Genomic DNA, 26,544 nt, shown 5'->3' on the forward strand with positions numbered 1-26,544 from the left:
TCCACTATTTCAGCAAGTTCTTACTGCATCCCCTCTTCTTTCCTGCTGGCACCCCCACCCTCCCACTATGGATTCTGCTCCCATAGTACTGGGGATCATTTACTCAAAGGTGCAACGTGCAAATATTGATTATTGGTTTATACTGGGTGGTGCAACTGGCATGTAAGGGGTTGCTCGTGGGTGCACATACATGGCCATTACCACTCGATTTCACAAGTACTAAAAGGAGCACATGTTGTTGCAAAGCACATTGTATACTTACTGCTGAAGCCTCGCACCTAGTGCCCGTGCTAACAAAGGTGCATGTAGAGCGTATGGTGCAGAGTGCTCTTGCATTGTGCCAGGTTAGGTGCAAGTGCAAGGTGTATAACGCCCTTTTGAGTGCAATCTTGCTTAAAATTACAGACCAATACGCTTTACATCAGTAGGGAACATTTTAGGAGGGATAGTTGGACATGCTATTTAGGAATATATTACAAAGACGTGCAACTGTTATCATATTGGTCCATTGCCTTTTGCTATTTTCCATCCTGGGTGTCTTGCTAAGTGCTACGTTACTATTTACTTGGAGTCTAGGGAAGCAAACATGATTCTACAAATCACTGTATTATACATTATGTTGCAACTTCATAGTTGGATACAGAACTGACATGGAGAGGTTCAGCAAAGAACAGTCAAATTAATGGAAGGGTTTAATAAGTATCTATCAAAGCTCAATATACTGCTGTCTTTAGAATAAAGGTGCCATAGAGAAGATATATTCCTTTTAGGCAAGAAAGGGCACGTGAAGTTATGTTTAAATTAAGCCAGCAGTAGTTTATCCAGCAAGCGTTCTGATAATGTTGTAAAGGGTTTGGGAACAGAAATATTTAACGTCCATCTTACTATATAATCTTAATATATTTATAGCTGAGAATGTGAAATGCTATCTAGCTCTATCTAGCTAGGCCGCAAGTACAGTTAGTGACTCTGGGGCAGAGATTCTTCACTTGTTTCATTTGGGACCCATTTATTTGGGAATTAGGCTGGTGACCCACATATTGGTTTACAATCATTTATTTACCTTATTTTAAATGCTACTGACTATATATGAAGCTTTTTTTTTCAACTATGGATCTTGATGACCCACCCTAAACACCAGTTTTGAGTTCTGACCCACAGATTAACAATCCCTGATATAGAGGTTCTATCTGTTCTCAAATGATGTTATCAATGTAACTTTACTGTGTGATAATTGTAAATAGAGTCCCATTTATACAGAGATTACATGTGCCTTATACAGATTCACAACATGGCTCCAAAATCACTCCCACAGCCAATCACACAGCAATTGTATGTCAGTATCTGGCACAAAGTAACAGAATTGATCTTGTAGATAAAAGTAACTTGTCTCTAGTGTTGCTTTAAAGCAGAGGTTCTGCGGGGTCCTACAGGGACCCAAATCTTCAGATGGGCCAATGAAATTTTGGGGCGAATGCCTATTTGCAGTTCTAGATTTCTCGGGAAGGACAATGATGGTGATATTTGCAGTGCAAATCTATTTGCTCTTTAGGAAAGCCTTGGAACTATGGCAGGATGATTGATACAATTACATTTTCATCTTGAACTTTGTTCTGAGATAAGTGGAACCCTGACAACATGATGGCCCTCAAACAGGTGCTTGGACCCGAAATGTCCAAAAAAGTCTTCAAAGGAAATCACACAAAAAAGATATAAAGAGATTAGCACAGGACAGCTCATGTTACCCAGTGGTGCCCCCAAACCCCCATTTTGGGGGCCAGTGGTCCTTTGTATCCATTTGTGACCCCAGCAGACGAGCACAAGGCTGGACGCATAGTTGTACCTTTTTATCTGATGAGGACACAGATGTGCAAATGTATCCCTGTTACCTGCATCACTCTTTTATGAGTATCCTTCTAAAGAAAACCTACATGGAGTTACAGCAGTTCAGTTTGCGCTTTATGTCGGTAACACAGTCAAGCAATTCATTTGTCTGGGGGCACAAGCAGTTCTGGAGTAAAGTCAAACTCATTCTGCCCCAGCCACAGCTCTGGGAGCTCATTTGCCCTGTCCAGACCCAGCTCCAAAACCAGGGACATGAGCACTTCTTCATCCACACGATCCAGCTCAAGCAGGTTACTGGCGCCACTGAGGGTCCCCTGGTTGTTTAAAGTCCATGCCTGTATCTCTTCCGAATCCTGGTACTGACTGTTGAGCATCTGAAGCTGCATGCTGGCCAGGAGGTTTTGGGGTGTGCCTAGTCCAAAGTTAGCCTGCTTTGAAGATATGGTGGAACCCGAGGAGCTTATAACTCCGACAGTGGCCAAATGCGAGGCTGCAATAACACCCGACTTGTTGCTGTTCATGGTTGATGGCTGGTAGAGATTTATTGCCAACGGTTCTCTATCCTTCATTCCCGGAGCTTTGCCTTTATCTATTGTTGTACACCTAGAAAGAGAAGAGTCATGTTATGTTTAACAAATATGTGCACTATATGTTTTACATAGAAAATACATTACTGAATGAAGTTTTCCATCCAAACACAACTTAAGCTTTTTGAAAAAAGTAAATATGATTTCATGCAACTTTGCAATATAAATCAATTAAAAAATATGCAGCCTTTTTATGATTTTTAATGTAATAATATAGTTTGGAGCAGTTACCTAAGCCTCCTGTTCCCCTGCTGATCCGCCTGGCTACTTTGAGGCTCAAATAAAATGCAACAGTGATCGAATATCCCCAGCCTGCATCTGCCAAATCCCACGATTCCCTGCACATGTGATGTCAATAAGGAAAGGAACATCACAGTGCAATGCATTGTGGGTTATGTAGTTCCTGCATGCTGTCTGTAAGCTGTGGAGAAGGTGTTACAATTTGTAACATCAATGTTTTAGTCCCTCCTCCCCTGCCAGGATTCAAATGATAAGAACTGTTTTGCAGCTGCTTTTCAGCATATAAAATTATATTTATTCTTACTTTTACTTTAAAGGAACAGATTGCAGTGATATATTAGTATATTAGGGTGGTTTTGTGTTGTGTGGGGCACTTTAACAAATTTGGTTAGGAAGCTGGAGTTCCCCTTTAAATAAAAAGTCTGTATTGATGTGTTTAGGCCTCGCCTCTAGCTGCAGGTAGGTGTTCAAATGCACCCAGGGTACACAGCAGCCAGAGTACATGGCAACTCCTTACATTACATACACACCATTGCCGCTTACTACTGCTTCGGAGCATACTGTACCTTGTTCCTGCACCCAGTGGGAGCCCAATTATTTATGTGGGGACACAAGTGGATACAGAAGCTGCAAAAACCCTGTGCATAAACCCGACATTTGGATGCATTTTGCAGCCACTTACCCCCATGTGTAATAAAAGGCACTAACCCATAACAACTAATAATAGCAGGTCACCAGTAAATGCTACCTGCTACTTGGTTGCTATAGGTTACTGCACCCAACAGTGTCTTTTATTGCATAATCCCTTTACAGGGTTATGTAATAAAATGTACAACTTTGCTACAAGCCTATTCTCCGAAAGCAACCAATCAGCAGGTAACTGGTTACCTCTTTAAAAGCAAACTTCTTATTGTACCTTTTATTACTTATGAAGGTTTGTGTCTTATCAGTAGGATATTCATTGCATTTAACGTACATAATAAAAAGTACTAGCAAGGTTTTGTGTCCATGCATCCGCACTGTAAATCCCTAATACCCAGCGCCGGCCCAGTAGCCCCTAGCCGTCACTGCCCCCCTCCCTTACTAACTTACAACCCCCATGGCCCACCTACCAACATAATGGTGGCCTGCACTATTAATAAATAAATAGCATGGTTATCCTACCTGTATCCCTCCCACCACGGAACTTCAGCTCCCAGCATCCCCAGAAAACAATACACCATACTACAGCTGAAGGCCGTACCCTGACACCATCGTAGCTCACTATATTCACAGTCACATGGTTCCAGCCAGCTTCTCTGACACAATCTTCACTCATTACATAATAGGGCAGTTACATTTCTGTTGCCAAACTACTTGATTTACAATACACACTAATCTACAGCAAGAGTGCATATGTCTAACATTTTTTCTTACTATACACATTATTCACTTTACTATACACATTATTCACCACATCTGGAGAAATTCCCCGATCCTATCTTACTAACCATACTCACTATCCCACATTTACCCCATGACACTATCTTGCCCTATATACGCAGTTGAACCCTTCCCAGAAAGAAAATAAATATGTACAGGTATGGGATCCATTGTCTGGAAACCCGTTTTGGAAGGCCGTCTCCCATAGATTCCATTTTATTCAAACAATGTAACAATTTTAACACATATTCCTTTTTTCTCTGTAATAATAAAACAGTACCTGTACTTGATCCCAACTAAGATATAATTACCCCTTATTGGGGGCAGAACAGTCCTATTGGGTTTATTTAATGGTTAAATGATTCCCTTTTCTCTGTAATAATAAAACAGTACCTGTACTTGATCCCAACTAAGATATAATTACCCCTTATTGGGGGCAGAACAGCCCTATTGGGTTTATTTAATGGTTAAATGATTCCCTTTTCTCTGTAATAATAAAACAGTACCTGTACTTGATCCCAACTAAGATATAATTACCCCTTATTGGGGGCAGAACAGCCCTATTGGGTTTATTTCATGGTTAAATGATTCCCTTTTCTCTGTAATAATAAAACAGTACCTGTACTTGATCCCAACTAAGATATAATTACCCCTAATTGCAAAACAATCCTATTGGGTTTATTTAATGCTTAAATTATTTTTTAGCAGACTTAAGGTATAAAGATCCAAATTACAGAAAGATCCCCTACCTGGAAAACCCCAGGCCCAAGCATTCTGGATAACAGGTCCCATACCTGTATGTTAACTTCCTCTTTAAAAATAATTGCTTCTCTCGGGGGGCTTTACAAAGGCTGAGGCCTATGGCTGCCAGGGGTACTGAGAGTTGTAGCTGAATGAACAAAAGTCCATAAGTCATTTACTTTATCTGCCCAAACAATAAAACTTTGATCATAAAAAACATTAAAAAATGGCTGCCCTTGTATATCTGTAACGAGTCAAACTCATTAGTATTTATGTGCCCTGAAATAAACCTGCTATAGTCGCCTAATAATTATGCATTATTAATCCACAGTTCCAATGAGCTCCGGCCGTAGCCACAATAATAACGTTTCCCTCCTCTTGAAGCTGTTTGTGCGGATACACCAGGAGCGGCACAATGGCCTCAGATGGGGAAATCCTCTTTTATTATTATTTCCTTACTCACTGGGAACTAAAATAGCAGCTTTTATTGTGCTTTTCCTCTTCTGGGAATAACATAGTACAGTTACCTAATCTTTTGCAATTCAGTTTAAAAGGGGTGGAACATTTCTATCTGCCAGCGAAATGCCCGCAAAGGCCTTTGTATTTGCCCTATGTCAATCACAGTGTGAAAAACAGTCTAATTACATATTTATGTGAAAAAGTGAGAGTAAATACATGGAACTGTTTATATTGCTGCCTGTGTGAATTGCAACATGTAAAAGGTACTTTCGGAAGCTTTGTTAAACATATTTACAGGCAACAAAATGCCCTTGTGCCATTGCCCTCAGTGTAACTTGTAGAACTACAGTGCAGCTGACCTGCTCTCTTTTGCTGGATCCCATGAAATCTGTGCAAAGTTACAAAAATATTTGATTTGCTTATTTTTATTCTGGAAGTCACGGTAACGCAGACCTTGCAAATCTGCTGTCCAACCTATCTAAAGGTCCCCATACACGGGCCAATTCTAGCTGCCGATATCGGTCCCTTAGTCCAATTTGGCTGCTAATCGGCCCGTGTATGGGCAGTACCGACAGGCCTGCCTGACTGATATCTGGCCTGAAATCGTCCAGATCACGATCAGGCAGGTTAAAAAGTCTAGTTGGATCGGGGACGCGGTCCCTGGACCGACTTTGCCTATACCTGTCATTATAATTTGATCATTTGGCCCCAGGGGTATGGGCACCTTAATTCTGCATGGAGCAGCGATCAAAGAGCTGGGGATCAGCTCAAGTTATGTCCAACAGATCTCAACCTCCATCTTTTTTATACACTGTTGGACAACAAAATACCGGGCCCTGTGCTCTATTTGTGTACAGAACATGCGGTTACGGTGTGCACTATTGTCTAGGGGCCACATGGTACTTCTGCTTACTGTAAGCAGGAGGATAAAATAAACCCAATAAGTGTTGAAGGGAGGACATTGGCTGTCAAATCCTTTATGTATAGCTGCCTTTGTGTGACGCCTGATGCACAAGGAAATGACAGGACTTTCTCTGGAGCACAAGGAACACAAAGCAGTTGACCCGAGCACCAAAGCCAAGTCTCCCTATGCCGGACTCCAGCGCCTGAAAGGGGTTGTTCATCTTTAAGCTAACTTGTTATAGAATGGATAATTCTAAGCAACTTTTTTATTCATTTTTTTTAATAGTTTTTGAATTATTTGCCTCCTGCTTCTACCTCCTTACAGCTTCCAAATAGGGGGTCACTGACCCCGGCAGCCAAAAATCTATTGCTCTAGCAACCAGATAGCTGCTGAAATTCCAAACTGGAGAGCTGCTGCGCCAAAAGCTAAATAATTCAAAAACCACAAATAAAAAACGAAGCCCAATTGCAGGTTGTCTTTAAGTATTACTCTCTACATCATACTAAAAGTTAAGTTGTAGGTGAACAACATTGAGCCATCCCTTCCCTCCTGATCATTAGAAATTGTTTCTTTTTGCTTTTACTTTTCTTTTGTATATGCCTTACATAGCAAGTTTTGGCACGCACACAGCCAGATCCACTTTGCTATTACCGGAGCACCACGGAATAAAGCGATGTTTCACTACTATACATAGAAGCTATTGCACCTCCATAAAATTCCCAAAACTCAAATTGGCAGAAACCTCTCCTAGTATAACTTACCTAACATAGGAAGTAAACATTAGGGTTTGAACCTATTATATGAATAAATATGCTCAGCCTGGCAACTACACCAGGGAACGCTATAGTGGCAATTGTATATTAAAGAGAAGTGGATATTGTACAAACCCTGTGTGCGCTGTACCCTATTGTATACTGATATATAAACATACCACTCCCTTTACCTGTGGATTTGTATATGAACATACACACTTCTATACTAAGGCAAAGCCATATTCTACTCAGTATTGACCTACCTTGTAGATTCCAGTTAATTGTTCTTCTAAAATACATGTTATATTCCAATATGTTGCCCAGTGCAAGTGAGAGCAGTTGCAAGTTAGATAAAAACAAACCCTCTGTTCACATTGCTGACAGTCACAGGGAACGGGTGGCAGGAAAGGTGTGTTTCCAAGTCCAGTGAGATAACTGCAAGGCTGCCTGTGTTTAGGAAACTGATCTAATAAGGAGGCATCAGGGCAGGAGTCAGTCTGATATTCCGAGTCCGATGTAAAACCTGAAGTGGATCTCGGACATGCCCAACGACAAGAACCCTCCTACTAAAAAAAAAAAAAAAAGAAGTGCAGGGTCAGCACAAAGGCATGAGGGAAAAGAGTGCAGCACCTCTTGATGTTCTTTGTGATAGATACTGACCTTGGGGCAGCAGGGTAGGGCCAGGGTGCTACTGACTAAAGAACCAGCACAAACCCATGACTCTCATGTCGTTCTAAATCAGACACAGCTGCCTTTGTGCTGTGTGTAAATATGGGACTCTACTCTACAGGGTGGTTGATGAAAGCCAGTCATCTTCCAGGGAACATATGCCCAGAGGGAAGCAATGACTACAGACTATAAAGGACTAGGTTTATATGTAAGGAGGGGTGACATTCTGACTGCCCATTATGAATACAGCATCAGACAGGGCTGGGTTTCTGTGTATTGTAAGGTGTCTATAGACAGACTCACAAGGGGAAGTATTTCTAACGTGGGGTGGCCTGATTACTATCCTCAAAACCCACCGAAAACTGGATTCGTGCCGAATATTTGGAGACCTTAAAAGCGCATATTATCAGGGCAGACTGACTCAGTAAAGGCATCTAGAAATCAATGACGGGCACAGTATCAGCCGCTCCCAAAATGAAAAGACTAATTGTTTGTGCCTCTGTTGTGTTATAGAAAAAAATACAGCTGGGGATATGCCACCCTCCTCCTTTCTAATTCCCCCTCAAAGCAACACAAAGGCCAGATTGTCTGAGGTTAATTAAAAAAAAGAAACAGATTTTCTTGGGTTATCGAGCAGGGTGAGTCTGAAACGAGGAACACTGGCTCCTTTGGCAACTTTATCCAGGCCAAGTGCCCTGCTCGACCCGCCTCGGTGGCTGCATTGGTCTGGCCTGTGTTAGTGGCCTTGCTAACAGCCTCCAGGACTCTCTCAAGTTCAGCGTTCAAAAGGAGGGGGCCAAGGAACGTGACAAATACAGGAGAGTACTCACTAATCTTTATTTATATAGCGCCCACCTATTCTGCCGCAGTATTATACATCATTCTCATCAGTCCCTGCCAAAATAAGGCTTACAATCTAACATCCCTATCACATTCATACACACTATGGGCAATTTTATTAGGAGCCAAATAGCCTGCCTGTGGGTTTTAGCTGTTTATATTGGATCTATTTACTGAATGACGTGTCTCTTTCAGCAGTGGAATTGAGCCCCTTAACTTTGGGAAGACTTCCCAGCTGCTTAACAGTCCCACTGGCCCCCTATAGTTCCTGGGACCCCCAGTTATTTCTATAGTTACACGCCTGCTTTTCAATGATTATATTTGTATAATAGAAGCTGTGGTTGAAAACTCATCAAGCCCAACCTTTTGTCCCAGGAAAACCAACGTGTTAGTTGATCTTTTGTGTAGCACTCAAGGGTCTGGTCAAAAATGTTGCTACTACAAGCTTGCATGGCCGTGGCAGACAAATAACTTATCGGGATTCCAAAATTTCTGATGGTCTCTCTGCATGTTCTTTTAATCTCAGTCTGACAGAAAGTGCAATCTTGTAGTGGAATAAAATGTGAGGCTTAGAGGTTTGTATCAGTAAGGGAGAACCCTGGCTTAAAGCTGGCCTTACTTGCCTATATTTGGTCAAAAAGTTTGGCTGAATTTGACCATTAAGCCCAACCATCACTGAGCATGGTTTATTAACATGACATAACCACCATCTGTGGTGAAGCAAGTGATGATTTCAGGGCTCTGGTCGCTCAGCTGGTCAGAGGTGTGGAAATGCCTATGCTACACCCCCTGCCCACATTTCTCGTCCTCTATACACACAGGTACAGGTGTCTGTACCAATGCCATTAGTACAGACACACCAACTCAGAGAGAAGGCTATTGGTGTAATGTTCCTATCATCCTACCAAAGACATAATGAGGCAGTTTCTGTCTCCAATTGCTACGTAGCTACCATCTCTGCCCAAACCCAGAGGATAAAAAGTAAAGCAGATCTGTATAAACGAACATACACATGGTTTATAAACAATGGTTTAATATTCGTTTAAAAATAGCAGTTAAAAGCAACAAGTTAAAAAATATATATTCTTGGAGCACACAGGACACACAGTAGAGGAATGTGGGTGATTGCAGTAGGACATGTTGCGCTGTGGCATCATATACACACAGACAACACTGCACTTGGTCTTTACGTGCAAAGTATGCATCAGCGGACTGAGACACGACAGGAGAAAACATTGTCTGTAGGGAAACGCCACTCTAAACCACTTGTTTCAAGTGACCTGTATGGGCAAGAAAAAAAGTAAGCAAGATTAATACATACTAAAAACCAAACACATAGAAATGAATAATCTGTAAAATATAAACAGTGCTCAGGGATGCTTATAGGTGTGCTTGGTACTAAGTGATGTCATTTGTGACACAAGACATAACAGAAAGAACTGGGTGGCATTAAGCATGGTACCACTATAGGATGCCACCATTACAGCAAGTCAGTTCATCAGGTTTGTGCCCTGCTAGAGTTGCCACGGTCAGCCCTAAGTAAAGTGACTAAACCAGCGACAGCTCAGTCACAAAGCAGCAGGCCGCTGAAAAGCCCCAGAGCAGGACTGTATGTTTTAACACTCACTGCCAATTCCCACACGTTGTCTGGAAGCAACAAGAGCACAAGACTGACTGTAAGCCTAACAGAGGTTTCTGTGGGACAGCAGCTGAACAAAAGCCCAACTCACCAGCCGGAGCAGTGTAAAGGTCTTCCCTACTGGAGTCCGGGTGAGGTACATGGCGCTGAATTTGGTGGAGGGAAAATTATAGTCTGGGGCAGGGTCCTCCCCCATAGGGGGCCCAAATAATTAGCCCACTTGTCAACTAAGACCCCTGGATGGTGGGCAATGCCCAATAGAAAATAAGGCCGCTCTTAAGCCCCTGATCCACTCTGGCCAATCCCCAGTTATGCCAAAACTTCACACATAATCCGGACAGACCCACTCCTTGCAAGATCCACCCTTTCTTGACCAGAATATCATGCTTTTCTATCTCAGGGTGCCCTACTGCCATGGGACCCCTGAGTGCATTACTCCTGCCCCCACCAGGTCTGGGGCTTTTTCCATGGTGCTACAGTAGCTGATTCCAGCCAAGAGACATTGAGCCTCATAGACTAAAAGTCACTAAACAAGAAGCTTCACCTCACTACTCACCTTTAATAGACTGTAAGATTTCCTGAACCTTCTGAGAGTCATTGCGGTCAGGCCGGCAGCTCGGTGTAACCTCTAGTACATAGTCAGGTCCGTATTCTGTGAAGAACTAGAAAGAGATAGTAATGTGAATGTCTGATAACAGAAAGGAACATCACACTCATCATAAAGGGGCAGTTCTCCTTCCAAATGCTTTTTCAGTTTTTATTGTTTTTAAATTGCTCAGCAGAAATGTTCTTTTCCCAACTGTTTTCTTTTTACCTCTATTTGATATCAAAGGGGTTGTTCACATTTAAATTAACTTTTGGTATGATGTATAAAAAGTTGCTTAGAATAGGTCATTCTATAACACACTAATCAGAACCACCCCTTTGAAGTTTTAAGTTATATTTTCCATCCACTTATACACAGTAATGTAGTTAGGTTGGTAAAATACAAGTTCAAGCCAAGTTCAAACTTTTACGTCTATAAAACCTGCCTAAGGGAGGTGGCACAAGGGAAGATTAGTCGCCCACAATAAATCTTTGTACCACGGGCAACTAATCTCCCCCAAATGCCATCCCACTGGCAAGAATGGATATCTCTGGTCAGAAGGCATACGCGCCACTTCGATCTTTGAATCTCATAAGCCACTAACCGCCCAGATTGCCAGTTTGTCAGGATCCTGCTGCAAGGATGCCACATCCTGTATGCAATTAGTTTGGCTGCAGAGTTTTGTGTCACCTGCAAACACTGATACATTACCTACAATACAAGTCATTTATGAACCAGATAAACAAAAGTGGTCCCTATACAGAACCCTGTGGGACCCCACTGAGAACCTTACCCCAAGCAGGGAATGTACTAATATCCACTCTCTGTACCCAGTCCTGTAGCCAGTTTCCTATCCATGTACAAACATCTTTATTAAGACCAACTTAGAAAGCAGTTGTTTGTGGGGAACGGTATCAAACACTTTGGCAAAATCCAAATAGATTATATCTACTGCATCCCCACTGTCCAGCTTCTTACTAATCTCATCATAAAAAGCAATCATATTTGTCTGACATGACCCACCCTTCATAAAGCCATGCTGATTACTGCTCATAACAAGCCTGCAAATACCTGCCCACCACAGATACCAAACTTACTGGCCTATAATTGCCAGGCTGATGTTGTATTCCCTTTTAAATATAGGAATTAAATCAGTTTTCCTCCAATCCACAGGTACCATACCAGATGACAGCGAGAAACCGGAAATAAGAAGCCTAGCCGAAACTGAACTAAGCTCTCTCTGTACCCGAGGGTGTATTCCATCTGCTGCCTTGTTAACACAAAGTTTGAGTAACCCTTTATGGACCATATCCTGTGTCAACTACTGACTAGACTGAGATGAGCCATCTGTGCCCCTATTGGGCAGGTCTTGAAACTCTTGACTCCTCAGTAGTATACACTGAAGATAAGAATTAGCACATCTGCCTTTGCTGTATTCTTTCTAACTCCATTATTTCCATTATTTAATAAAGCTACACTCAGAACCCAAATCTTTTTAATATTAATATTCTATTGATAAACTTTTTGGAGTTCTTTTTAGCCTCTGCCATAATCAGTTCTTCTTGTTCTATTATTGCCTTCCTGACTGCTGTTTTACAACATTTGTTATAGTGTTTATATTTATTGAACTGTTTCCCACCTCCGACTTACAGATTTTAAATGCATTCCTTTTCTTTCCTATTAACTTTTTTACTTCTGAATTGAGCCATATAGCATGGTCCTTAACACTCTTACATTTATTTCGTAAGGGAATAAAAGTAATGATTTAATATCATATTAAATGACAACAATTAATGTTTCATATTTTTAGCATAGAACATACCGCCCAGTCTATGTTCTATGTCCCTTAAGAAGCTAAAATGTAGGTTTCCCAGAAGCAGCTAATAAGGGAGTTGGGATGGGAAGGATAAATCTATGAACTGTTAACATTCCCTACATTAGTTCATACATTTCTTAACTTCACTCCTCTACTGAGCTTTACTAAAGGCTGGCTTTTGACAAATACATTAGTTAATGAAATTCCTCTGCCCCTAAGCAAACAATGAATCAGCTAATGTACTATTATGCAATTATACTCATGCCTACCCCCTCCACTAAAGGTGTAGGTACTGTATATAAATCCATGTGGTGGGTCAGGCTGGGCCAATCATTTTTGATCTGCAAATTACTTTTAGTAGTTGCCACCAAACTCAGTCTTTTCACACAGCATAAGCTTAAAGGGGTGGTTCATCTTTTAAAAAAAAAAAAAAAATGGCACTGTCATCCCTATTGCCACAAAAAGCATTTTGCCAATAGGGACCAGGATGCTTACCCAGACAAATGGACAGGGCAGCATAAGCTTCTCCGAATGAGCATTCCCTTATTCTTTATAACTAATCACTATAGCACAAATGGTTTTGGCTGGCAATATGATTAATACTATGGTAATGATGGAGAGAACAGTAAAAGATAGAGTTCCCCTGACTGTTCCTGGAATGAATGCAGGAATAGCACAACAGAAGGTTAGGGACTTCTCTGGCGGGACATGGGACCCCTCCCCCTTGGTTAGGTAAGCACTGCTCTTAAAATAAATCTCTTTATAGAGTGCAGTATGTTACATTATCATATGGCAATGAGGACAGCATAGCGGCATTTTTAAAAAGGCAAAACGCCCCTTTCAGCCAACTTTGCACATCATCAAATATGTCTTCTTCAAGTACATTTTTATATACAATAATATGCTGTGAGTCTGCTACCCACCTGGGGACTTTCCCCCTTGTGTCAAAAGTGCAATTTACAGCCCGTTTGTTTGGTCATAGTTCCAATGACTTTATGCAATGCCGCCAGATTGCCAGGCCTTGCCCCTTTTCAGCCTTTTGACCATGACAGTACAGGCAAGGGGAAGCTGATGGTAAAACTAAGCAATTAACACCGCAATTGGGGAAGCAAAAGAAGATAAATAAACACTATGATCTCCACATATAAAGTTATAATTGCCCTTTAAATAAACAGAATCTTGTAAGAATCATATACCCAAAAATCCTTTGCGTGTGGGGAGAAAAAAAATATTCTAATCTGCTTTGGAAGAACTAGAGGACTGTTGGCATTCGAAAGCCTTTGGAAATATAAAAAGGCAAGAGAATGAGGGCAGTCAGTAGATGCACAGAAGAGGTGTACTATTCAGACCTGAAGAACAAGGAGGCAGTATTTAAGTCACGCACAGAGGAGTCTTTGTTATGCAGTATCTTCTAACAAAACCACCATTCAGACTTTGAGGGGCTGGAGTGACTCAGGTTTAAATCTCTGTCCCCCAGCTCCCCACAAGCATCTCTCCCCCCTCAGGCATTTGATAAAGAGACAGACAGGAGAACAGTGTACCTCGTGGTCTGGGATTTCAGAAGATAAAGTTCTGCCAACTATAAGTGCGGTCAAGTATGTCCAGCAACGAGCTGTGTTTGGGAGATGGTAGCCCCCTAAAGTGTGAAAGGGAAAAAAAATACTGGGTGACAAATGAAAAGCAAAGCAGTGATGCATGCTGGTTAAAGAAAGGGAAGGTAAAGCAGAAAGGCTGAGAATTATTAACCAGGGGAAGACAGCAATAACACTAATGCAAACCTGTTTCTGAGAGGAAGCAAATACAGCGAAAACAAAAGGCCGAATTGAATGAAAATAAAAGTCAGAGTAAATGTGTGCAAAGTTATTGTCCTAACAATTTTCACAGTCACCAATGGAAGAGGTAGGCATGTATATGGAGTTGTGGCTTTCCATTTCTATACATTGCCCCTGATGTGCCTGCAACAGGCCAATTCACTCATACATGTTTAAACTTCCCAAAGAAGCACAACTATTTGTGCTCATCACATTTTCTCTGCCTCAGTAAAGGAGAAACTAAATATAAAAAAAAAAGGTGCTGGCTTCATAACCAACAGGAAACTAACACTCACGCTCAGAGTTTAGTAAGAACCAGTCTGCAGGGTAAACCTGATCTGAACAGTAACAGCATGATTCAAGTGAGCAGTTATGATTAAATTGGTACAGCTATGCGGCACACCTGCCATTCAATGGAAGTCTGCACGAGTGTGTCTACATAGATATAAGGATACTGAATTTTAACTTGCATATGAGAAGTGGTAAGAAAGTTGCATTACGCTCTTCCATATCACTGCATGCCTTTCCAAGCACAGTAATATAAAGAAAAAAAGCTGAATATCTATAACCCGTTAAAGTAAAACAAGACATAATATTGTATACATTTTCCCTAACCCAGCTACCAAGCCAGCAGTACTAACAGGTCCGGCTCTCAGACTTGGCTACCAGCCCAGCAGGACTGACAGAACCAGATGGATTTTAAAAAGATTTCTTTCACGGCCAAGAGGCAATAATGATTTCAGCCATGTCCCTAAAGTGTATGTAAAGATTTAAGAGTATGATTGGGAGAAAGATATTCTCACCTCCTCCCAGGATGAGTGTTGGAAGCTGCCACTGTAGAACATATTTTAGGCACTTTCCAATCCCCTGGGGTGTCATGTTAAAGGAACACATGGGATCCCCAGCTATTGTATCTGCTCCCAACTGCAGGACAACTGCCTCAGGGTTAAATGTTGTGAAAACCTCTTTTAGGACACTGCAAGAAAGCACAAGAAAACAAAAATACTCAGAGATATGTCAATGACAAAACATCAAAATTAACTAACAAAAGTAGTTAGATTATTTTAATACCTCAATGAATTTGGAGCCATTTTAAAAAGATGATAGGCCACAGCTCTGTATGATTCAGTGACAATTTAACATGTTAAGTGAAGATCCTGTTGCAGTTAAATTGGGGAGCTCAACCCTCTGGTCAGCATAACCGTAAGGGTATCAGGTGCAAATTACTGGAAGAACCCCACCTTGCATGGGGGCCAATACTCGGCAGCAAAAAAATTCAGTAGCACACTGAAATTGCAAGCTGTGTAAAAAAGTGTTTTATTTGCCCAAGACAAGAGCTCTTGTTTGTATGTACTTGGACAAATAAAACACTTTTTTACACGGCTTGCAATTTCAGTGTGCTACGGAATTTTTTTGCTGCTAAGTGAAGATCCTGTAGCACTTACTACAGAGTAAAGGAGGTATTATCATAAGGGCGGAGGCAGTCATCAGCATGTGAGACGCTTGTGTGCCTCTGTACCCATATGTATTCAGATGGTGGCAAATTAGCAGATCTTGATCGGGCAGGTCGATGGTGCCTATGCCCACCATTTTGGCCCAAGGGCCAAAGGATCAAATTAGCCCGATATTGCCAATCTAAGGATCACAAAGTGTATGGCCACCTCAAGTAATCATGATGGGTAACACTAAGGGGCTGATTTACTTACCCACGAACGGGTCGAATGGAGTCCGATTGCGTTTTTTTCGTAATGATCGGTACTTTGCGATTTTTTCGTATGTTTTGCGATTTTTTCGGATTCTTTACGAATTTTTCGGATCCAATACGATTTTTGCGTAAAAACGCGAGTTTTCCTATCCATTACGAAAGTTGCGTAAAAAGTTGCGCATTTTGCGTAGCGTTAAAACTTACGCGAAAAGTTGCGCATTTTTCGTAGCGTTAAGTTTTAACGCTACGAAAAATGCGCAACTTTTCGCGTAAGTTTTAACGCTACGCAAAATGCGCAACTTTTTACGCAACTTTCGTAATGGATACGAAAAACTCGCGTTTTTACGCAAAAATCGTATTGGTAACGAAAAATTCGTACAGAATCCGAAAAAATCGCAAAACATACGAAAAAGTCGCAAAATGTTCGTTTTCAAGTCGGAACTTTTCCAATTCGGGTCGGATTCGTGGGTTAGTAAATCAGCCCCTAAAGCTCTAAGTGCCGGAAAAAAAAACCAAAACAAAACATATTCCTGTTTCTAAATACTTTTCATATTTAAGTATTCACATGTACAGATTTATTTCCATGTACTTTGCAAAGGTAGAACTAACCTTGCACAACACCTGCATTAAAGGCACAATTCAAATTATATAGTAGGATCTCTTACCCCTCGCAGATTTGGTAATATTTTTCATCCTGTATTCCATCTTGCAATGGTACATTAACACTGTAGTAACGTCCCTTACCCAGGCCAATGTCACTTACATCACCGGTACCTTTATAAAAGAAATAGGGCATACCCATAGATTTGCTGGGAAGACTACAGCTGTAGTGAGAGTCTCTAACACCAAGCCACCCCCATGAAAATGTCCTTACCCATCCTTGCAATACAGCTGTTTCCTGGCTATATATATATATGACATTCAAACATCTACAGGTTTAACTCTGCAATAGCCAGTGTAGCTATTTGGGGGGAATTACATTGCAGCCCCAAACTAACTGCCTGGTCTGTTCTACTTGAAGTAGACTGGCAAATTTTATATGAAATTAACTCAATTTAAATGTCTAAAAGCTTGCTGCATCTACAGTGTTTCAGATTTGTAGTTATTATAGCTTTTATGTGAGTTTTTACTCAAAATAAAGAGCTAAAATATGTTGCTTTGTACTGAACAGGAAAGGGCCCGGCACTGAATACCAATATATAATATCTCCAGCAATACTACAGAATAAGTCATGCGCCGACTGTATCCCTCAGAATATTCTCTAAGTACACACACTTACCAGGAAAAAATCCAGGGGAAAATTTATGAAGAGAAACAGTCATTACTTTTGAAGTGAAACTAAAAGCGTCTTCAACCCCTGGGGAACAAGAAAGGAGGGAGATTTAACTTATGTTAAAACCTTGTTGTTCTGTTAAAGAGAATATCTTCTCAGCAATAACATTATCAGAGATTATCCTGAATTGCGTAAAGTGTTTTACATGTGGCGATCCACAAGTCAGTAAGGGGAAAAGCATTTATGGGAGATTTGTGGCCCTTGGGTAACGCAGGTTTTCTGCAGGCGACAAATCTTCCCATGTGCCGTAGCTCTTAAACCATATTTTTGGATTAAAATATCATCTCAGAACACAACCCACATATTATACCCTAATAATACACCTTTAAGGTAACTTTTTGTCAGCATGTGAGCATAACATCTAACCCATTCTGGAATTCTATGCAACCAAAACTGGCCCCTGAGCCAGGAATTAAAAAATGAGCACCTACTTTGAAGCCACTGGGAGCAACATCCAAGGGGTTGGGGAGCAACATGTTACTCACGAGCCACTGGTTAGGGATCACTGATATAGAGGAAGGCTGTCTAATGGCAACATGATGATACTTATATCACATTAAATGGTAAAAAAAAAAAAAAAAATGAATCAATACTGCAAAGTGGCTTCTTTTATACCTTTCTCCCTGCACTTATTCTCATGCAGATTCTGTATCAAAAACAGTTCAACTACAACTCACTTCTTTACTTCCTAGTCTAGCATGAAGCTTTACCCCCTCTTCTTTTCTGGGCTCTCCTTCTCTCTCTGTCTGTGAAGATGGTCGAAGAGGTGTCTACTGCACATGGTTACTGCCTCTGCTCAAATGGAAATCAACCAGGCATGCAGAGTAGGCACCTCTTTGGCCATCTTCACGGACAGAGAGAGGAGAGTTTGGCAAAGAAAAGGGGGTGGAGCTTCACGTTAGACTAGAAAGTAGCAGTGAGACCTGAAGCTGAGCTGCTTGTGATACAGAATCTGCATGAGAATGAGTGCACAGAGAAATTTATGTTAGTATGGAGGCTGTATAGTCATTTTAGATATTAAAAAAATTAAAAAAAAATACTTCTTTGTTAAGGTATTCTATCAGAATTACTGTATTTTGGGGAATTATTTTGCATGTTGTTAAAGAAGGAAAGCTACTCAGGCATTTTATTGCCAACAGACTAGTCATAATAGTGCAAGCTAGAACACCATATTTATTCTGCTTCACCATACCTAAGTAAACAGCCCTAGAAGCTCCCTCTTTTTGTTTAAGATAGCAGCTGCCATATTAGCTTGGTCTGACTTCACTTCCAGTCAGTGGCATCTAGGCCAGCTCTCAGCTCAGATTACAGCAGAGAGGGGAGGGGCAGAGGGGAGCAAACTGAGCAGGTGTGTGCCGTGCCCTAAAGGATTTTTCTGAAAGCAGGAAGTCTGACATAGAAGATCATGTACACAGAAGAGAAGGAAAGAAATGTTGTGTTTGTATAGAAGCAGTTCTGCGAGTGCTTATGGCTGTATTTACACAGACCTTTCTGATAAAGCTTACTTAGTTTTTACCTTTCCTTCTCCATTAAACAATGAGTAATAGCCTTTAGTTCTGTCCAATCTCTACTCTTTGTGCTGATGTTAGCCACACATGGGCTGGAGCCATTTGACATTTCACTGTTATTATTAGTAAAATTTAGGCAGCTGTATGGATAACCAAATTGGATTATTCATGAACCTACTGGTCACTAACAGTTACCTATACTATTTATATAAAAAACATGCAGACTGTATGAGAAATCTGATGAGTTAATCTATCCTATTTTTCTTTGCCAAAATAATTGTGAAATGGCAAAAATTTGCAAAATGCATTGAAGTCAACTAATTTTTCACTGTGACTTTTTCAGTACCACACAACTTTTTTTTGCATCTATGGGCATTTTTTCACGCTAAAAATATTTTAGCTCTGGACTGCAGTGTTTTTTAACCCTTCAAAATACATCAGCATTTCAACAAATCTTTCAGCAAATTTTGTAGAGGGTCTTTTAAAATGTTCCATAATAAGGACAAATGTAACCACCTGATTATGATATCTTTCCATCCACGATGGCAAAATTATGGTCTCACTCTATCTGAAGATACAGACTGTCTGGCATACAATGAAACATTGCCCTGCTCCATTAAAATCAACCAAACACATAGCATTGCATTTGTGAAAGTCACAAACAATAAGAAATTAGATTGAGAAAGAGAACCTAAGTTATATCACACTGAAAGGTCCCGAGACCTCAGAGGAAGCACGCAATGGTGTGAATGAGGTACCATGAGGCATTGGGATGTACCTTTCCATTTGGTATAGGATGCTTTGTTTTTTGATTTTTTGTGTTTAAATTCTGAGCCAATAAATGGTTGTTTATTTCACTGAATAATGTGTTAAATTAATTGCATGTGTGAAAGTCTCTGGATTTTTTTGTTACTGTGCAGCAATATCAATGGCGTGCTGCTGACTCCATACTTATGGTAAACCACAGCTTGAGTGGAACAAGGTAAGCAACCCACTACACATGGTCTAAAACAGATAAACGTTTGATTTAAGTGGAATTGGATATCAGTACGTTCTGCTATTCTGTCAGGTGATTTTAAACATTGGCAGAGAAAGCATATTAATGGCCCTCCAGCTGTTATTATCATCATCTGTGTATTACATATGCAGCTTAAGGCTGAATGACTGTGTTATGGACTAATTTCATCATGTTATACACCATTCCTGTGAGAGTGACGTATAAAGCTCAGAATTTCTTACCATCACCATGATGTAAATCCATATCTACGTACAGCACCCGGTCAAATTTTTCCCGCAGTTTCAAGATCCCCAGAACAGCATCATTAAGGTAACAGAATCCAGAAGCTTCATCTCTGTCAGGCAAATGATAAAGTTTAGGACATTATTCATTACTACCTGTAACTGTATATGTACCAGCCTATTTAAATTGTCTTAATATAACTAATTATAGTTTGTACTGGTTAAATTAGTAATGTGAAACAATGCATACTTCTTTGCATGATGCCAACCACCAGGCCAGTTTATGGCAATGCGCGTTTTGCCTGCCATAAGCTGTTCAGCAGCAGTTAAGGTGGCTCCCCCCACAGCAGCAGCATAGTCATATATTCCTTCAGTAATGGGGCAGTCATAGCCTAAATAGATTGCAAAATGAAAACAGTCATTAGAACACATAGGGTACAGAACAAACAGGCTTGCCAGGTTCATAAGGGACAAGCCATGGTAAAACAAAACCCAAAAAACATGGTCTGTCCTCGTAATGTACACATTGTGATAAACCCCCACCCAAAAATTGCCAAAATGAATTAGTCAATTCATACAGACAATTTTGTGACTCCTGACTTAGCTGACCTTTCGCTTTGTCCATAGTAGAGAACTTTGCTTGTTGGCACTGCCAGGGCAGGATTGAATGACCATCAATCCAAATTATGTTGATGACATAAAACTAAAGTATAAAATGAATTATTTTTAAGTAGTCTTTATCTGCCTGTCTATAGTTGCTTACTTTAAAATGGATCTTATCCCAAAACTATTTAACATAATGAAAGAAAATTAAATTCTAAGCAACTTTCTAATATAAATTAACAGATTTCAATGGTTTTAAAATGATTTGCCAGAGTATTTCCAATGAAAGCATTATTTTATTATCCCTTTTGTTCTCTGTACTGATAATAGTTTTGACTCTATTAGATGACGTCATAAAATGTTAAGTGCTCAACATCTGGATTCTACTCCATTGTTCTATGAGTCAGAGCAAATTACATAGAACATAAAAAGCCAGGCAGATACTGATTTCAACAGCAATTATTTTTACAAATATCTTTAAACCAACTGAAATGTTTAATAAATGCATATTAAAAAAGTTGCTTAATATTCCATTTTCTTTTATTACATAAAAACTATGTTTGGGTGAAAGCCCCCCTTTTAAATTGGACTTTAATAAGATGAAACCATAGTTGTGTGCATGAATAATACTTAGCCTGCAATACTGCATGCACACATATTAGTTAAACAGTTACAGAGGCTGGTAGAGAGGTACTTTTAACTCTGAGGTGCTGTTACAAAGCTTTTCATGCAGAGATTATTTTTAAAGAACCAGTAACAACAGGTAATGAAAAAAGGCAATACGTTACTTGCATAAGGGCCTGTCAAAATATTTTTTTAAAATAATTGTTTGATATGTTATATATGGCCACAGCCATCAGTGTACCTAGTCCATATTCAAGGGTTTCAGGATCATCATTGTCGCCCTCCTCGCTGACTTTATGTAGATGCTGGAGATATGAATCAGTGTGAAATGCAGCCATTTCTTCCATAGAAGCAACTTTTGGCTTCACTACCCTAAATAAATAAAATGACAGAAAAGAATGAGGCTAATGAATGGACATGGCAGGCCATCCTGGCATTCGTTATAACTGATAATTGATAAATGACAATTAAAAGTGCACCCTAATAGTCTTACGTTAATTTGATCTGAGGGTTTGCAAGTGCCGAGGTCACAGTATTTTCCATGAAATAAAAGTAATCTAAGAGGATCTAAAGCCCTAAATAAACCTGGCTATCTATTTATTTCCCAAAACATAGATAGGCATTATACAGCTACCGACTGAAACACATTACAAAGCACAGATTTATGCTCCTGATTTCTAAGTACTGATTTCTCAAGCCAACATGTTTCACTGTAATATTTGGTTCACTGGTGTGGGTCTGGGGTAAAAAAAGGCAGTCTTCGTGGTTAAGTGCATCACACAAAGTGGGACATTAATGATGTACTGCATAGGATAGCAGTATTATCACAGCTCCATGCCTACCTGGGAACTGATTGCTCTCTAATTTTCACTTACTGTTAGTTCATTAACATGATATCTGCAACATAATGCTTTTCATCTCAATTAACACATCACCGGATTTTAAATTGATCCACTTATTTGGCTTCTGGGTACAAGAAGATTAAGCTGACAAGAGCATGGCTACCTTATCTCTTTACATTTCCTAAAATAGTTTTTAAAAAATGACTAAAAACTAACAAATCATGATCAAAATAGCGAAGTGTGTCAGCAACTAATTACTGATAGCTGCACAACAAGTAGTACCTGGGCATAATTCTTTCTGAGAGTGACTGATACAATGGCAGTATCTGACCTCACCTCATCTCTTTGAGCAGCCCATATGCCTCTATTAATGAATGCACCATGCTGGCCTAGGAAGGAAAAAAAAACATGATTTGTATGTGAAATGCATTCTAATCTTTACATTTTATGTATAATTGACATAACCTTGCATCATAACACTAACACTGAAAAATGTTGTTCCTGCTGGCCATTCACATAACAATATATTTCCTAAATACAATTTTCAATATGTGATTGGCGGCCCACAAATTATGATTGTTACGTGTACTACAGATATTGGTCGGTTCAGGGATCAGTTGGGTTAGAAAATACCTGTTAATGCACCATATCGGTCAGTGTGTAGTACATGAGCAGATGAGGGCGTGAAGGGGAGCTGAAGCTCAGCCTACTGCTGCTCTGATTGTCTGGGGTGTCCTCCCAAATGATCACAACAATAAAAAGGTGGCAGTGCACTGTATTGCTGTTCTCTCTCACACGCGCGTAAATCAGTGCGATAGAATATCAGGTTGGCCCAAATGCATCTTTTGTATATTGCATATACTGCCTACTGAACACAAATATTGGTAACTTAGAGCGACTAAACCCACTACAGCCATTATAATGCTAATTGTATTATTTGCCACTGTTCATTTGATTTATCCTTTAGCACTAAATGATGTCTCATATCTGCTGATTACCATCTACCTGTGTTCATTATCCTGTATTTCAGTAACCCTAGTTCTGTATCCCTATAAGTATCCATTACTCCCCAGGCTCAATTGCTGGGCCAAGGGTGGAAATAAGAGGGTCCCTGGGAATGCAGGAAGGCCAGGATTCCCATCTGGAGGGTATAATAATATAAACCAGTCCAACCAAGCCTCATAATATTGTAGTGCAACAACTCCCACCCACCTTAACACACTTTCACATTACAACAGCTGGGGGGGCTTCAGGACTGACCCCCTGACATATGTACAGAAATTAACACTTAATGCCCTAAACCAGAAGTCCCTGCAATGCCAGGGGGCCAGAGACAACTTAAAACCAGCCCTGGCTCTTGGATTCTTCTCTCCTTCTTATCGTTACGGCTTTTCCTTACATGTCCCTACCCCCTCAGAGACATATATTGTTTGTGCAATAATGCCCCCCCTGCCCAGTTATATAACACAACCCCCAGCACTTCAAATTAACCCTCACCCGCCGGGGCACTTTGCTCTGCACATTATCACACAATTCGACATATTCGGCGCTGTGAATGTAAACCGGAAGCAGCGACTCCTCCATTTTGCCCAAGACCGGAAGTTTCTCTGTGCCACAGAAGCCCTCCGAAAACCATTCAAACGCTCAATGGTTCCGACCCTATAGTTCCCCGCAATGTGAGGATCGCTCAGCCCAGCGCCACAGGGGGGCGCCAGAGCTCACTCTTTATAGCTGTATAGGGTGCACTTGCTTAGTCCAACCTCCTGCTTCCTTTTATGTGGATAGCTGCGCTGTTACTGTGTATCCAGTCGGAGAGGATCAGGAGGGTTGGGTTTCATACAGGTGCCGATCCAACAGGAAACAGTGAGGGAGAAAATGTGCTGCAGCCACAATAAACTGTATGAATGGAGCAGCTTATATTCCGCACTAAAACTCCCTTACTTTGGCAAATTTTTTTGACCACGCCCCGTTTGTGGTCACGCCCCAATTACCACACCCCATTTTAAAAAAAATACCCCTTTTATATAGATCATATGGCGGGAGCAGACGAAAATGTGCTATACCCTCATACTGAATGACCTAAGGAAAACAATATAGCAACTCCTACATATAAATACAAATATAGAGAGAAGGCAGTGAGTTATAACTAAGTACCAGTTTTGCCCCCCCATACACAGTAGCCCCCAATACACAGTGCCCCCAATACACAGTGCCCCAATACACAGTAGCCCCCACATACACAGTAGCCCGCCCCATACACAGTAGCCCGCCCCATACACAGTAGCCCCCCATACACAGTAGCCCCCCCATACACAGTAGCCCCCCATACACAGTAGCCCCCCCATACACAGTAGCCCCCCAATACACAGTACCCCCATACACAGTACCATCCAATACACAGTAGCCCCCCATACACAGTATTCTCCCATACACAGTGCCCCCTATACACAGTAGCCCCCTATACACAGTAGCCCCCAATACACAGTGCCCCTATACACAGTAGCCCCCAATACACAGTGCCCCAATACACAGTAGCCCCCCAATACACAGTACCCCCATACACAGTACCATCCAATACACAGTAGCCCCCAATACACAGTAGCCCCCCAATACACAGTACCCCCATACACAGTACCATCCAAAACACAGTAGCCCCAATACACAGTAGCCCCCCAATACACAGTACCCCCATACACAGTACCATCCAATACACAGTAGTCTCCCATACACAGTAGCCCCCAATACACAGTAGTCTCCCATACACAGTAGCCCCCAATACACAGTGCCCCTATACACAGTAGCCCCCCAATACACAGTGCCCCCCAATACACAGTGTCCCCCAACACACAGTGTCCCCCTATCACAGTAGCCCCCTATCACAGTAGCCCCCCATTCACAGTACCTCCCATAGGCGCTCCGGCTTCATTATGCCTCTCCTTGTGCAGCGCGACAGTCCCTTTTATAAGGTTGCGCCCCGTGCGTAATGACGTCACACCCACAGGCGCAACCTTATAAAAGGGACTGTCGCGCTGCACAAGGAGAGGCATAACGAAGCAGCCGACAAAGGGTGAACATCCGGCACAGCAAGCGCATCCCGCTGTGCCGGATAGTTCCATGAATGTTCCGCAATGCGGGACATTCATGGAACTATCCGGGACAGCGGGATGCGCCATAAAAAGCGGGACTGTCCCGCGAAAAGCGGGACAGTTGGGGGGTATGGTATATTAACCCTAGATGTGCCAGTTTAATTTCACCAGAAAATGCAAATCTAGCATATTAATTCCACATGTGCCACTATAATCAATAAAGAAAATGGATAATTAGCATATTTCAGAGATATGCCTGTAAGATTACTGTAAAAATTGCAAATAAACACCCTATTAAACCCATGTGCTCCCATGCTGCTTGTCTCTCTTGTAAAAAGTCAAATTTTTCTCTACCATTTGCAGAGCAACGTGCTTACCAGAAATCAGCGGCTTGCTCACATAACTTCAGAGTGAATGGCCCAAGAGCCTGCCAGTTATCTTCACATGCATGTGCTTAATAGTCCCAACACGGCTGCCCAAACTGGGACCCTGGAAACTGTAGGTGGCATAGCACTTGCTATCGGCATTTTCTGGCCAAAGTATCATTATTTCCCCCAACTGGAGTGTGGGCTATTAGTGTGGGTTATTAAAGATCCAAAGTTGCATTTTGTACTGCTTTAATAAAGATTTCCCCCAACCCTCACTTGGGCCAGCTAACCAGCATCTCACCCTTCTGCTGGCTGCTTTCCCTGGCTGCATAGCAGAGCCTGAGGCACTCAGCACAGCGATCAGCAGTTAGGTGGACCTGAGAGGGGACTGCAGTATATTTTTCCCTGTGTGAAGGCAGCAGAACTGTAATTGGCTAACCGCATCTAGAGCTGTGATTGGCTGGCATCGTTAGGATGTACCCAATACTCAAATGTAGAAAGTAAAAGTGTAATTTTTATAGTTACCAGCCCTCTGTAGCTCACACTGAAACCAGGCACCAAATCTTATTCGTTATTGCCTACATGGTGAGGGTGACAAAAGGTAACATGTCCCCTTCAGTGTTCCTCCAGGCAGAGGTTTGAATGGCTCCTCTTGTACTTCCCAATCATTTTACACTGGATTCCCCTTTGCACAGAAAATAAGTGCTTTCCCCAAAATCACAGCCCAGAACTCCTCTTTATAATTTGCAGTATGTGGGACACCTTTAATATTATAATACATGCCTGATGTTTAGAGCTTCCTGCCCTGTATGACTTGGCCTGCAGCCTTTCACATTTATACGGCCACTGAACATTTCATTAAGGCTCATTTATTAACAGTGGGCAAACCTACTGTTTGCAGGAAAATCCAGGGAGGCTGTTAATT

General features: G+C 41.2%; 3 protein-coding genes across 10 annotated transcripts in view; 1 reads left to right on the forward strand and 2 right to left on the reverse strand.

Moving 5' to 3' along the window:
• The window catches only part of LOC105948139 (phosphorylase b kinase regulatory subunit alpha, skeletal muscle isoform), a 31,577-nt gene extending 19,388 nt beyond the window's left edge, over positions 1 to 12,189 (forward strand). The window contains exon 2 of the mRNA XM_031890666.1: positions 11,858 to 12,189. Coding sequence (XP_031746526.1) covers positions 11,858 to 11,893 — 36 coding nt within the window. The 3' untranslated portion in view covers positions 11,894 to 12,189. The remainder of the gene's footprint in view (positions 1 to 11,857) is intronic.
• cited1 (Cbp/p300 interacting transactivator with Glu/Asp rich carboxy-terminal domain 1) lies at positions 792 to 7,520 on the reverse strand. Its single transcript, XM_031890662.1, has 2 exons — positions 7,214 to 7,520; positions 792 to 2,448 (listed from the first exon to the last, which is right to left on the reverse strand). The coding sequence occupies exon 2, from the start codon at positions 2,412 to 2,414 to the stop codon at positions 1,986 to 1,988; it is 429 nt and encodes a 142-aa protein (XP_031746522.1). The 5' UTR covers positions 2,415 to 2,448; positions 7,214 to 7,520; the 3' UTR covers positions 792 to 1,985.
• The window catches only part of hdac8 (histone deacetylase 8), a 55,366-nt gene continuing 38,294 nt past the window's right edge, over positions 9,473 to 26,544 (reverse strand). The window contains exons 1-11 of one of the 8 annotated variants that reach the window (XM_012968027.3): positions 23,663 to 23,755; positions 22,448 to 22,554; positions 21,565 to 21,695; positions 20,347 to 20,488; positions 20,097 to 20,209; positions 17,296 to 17,373; positions 16,682 to 16,790; positions 15,115 to 15,287; positions 14,042 to 14,136; positions 10,655 to 10,760; positions 9,473 to 9,739 (exon numbers count right to left, since the gene is read on the reverse strand). In XM_012968027.3, the coding sequence (XP_012823481.1) occupies positions 9,717 to 9,739; positions 10,655 to 10,760; positions 14,042 to 14,136; positions 15,115 to 15,287; positions 16,682 to 16,790; positions 17,296 to 17,373; positions 20,097 to 20,209; positions 20,347 to 20,488; positions 21,565 to 21,695; positions 22,448 to 22,455 (978 nt within the window). In that variant the 5' untranslated portion in view covers positions 22,456 to 22,554; positions 23,663 to 23,755 and the 3' untranslated portion in view covers positions 9,473 to 9,716. 8 annotated transcript variants of the gene reach the window in all.

Source organism: Xenopus tropicalis, chromosome 8 (genome assembly GCF_000004195.4).
Source record: "Xenopus tropicalis strain Nigerian chromosome 8, UCB_Xtro_10.0, whole genome shotgun sequence".
NCBI lineage: Eukaryota > Metazoa > Chordata > Amphibia > Anura > Pipidae > Xenopus > Xenopus tropicalis.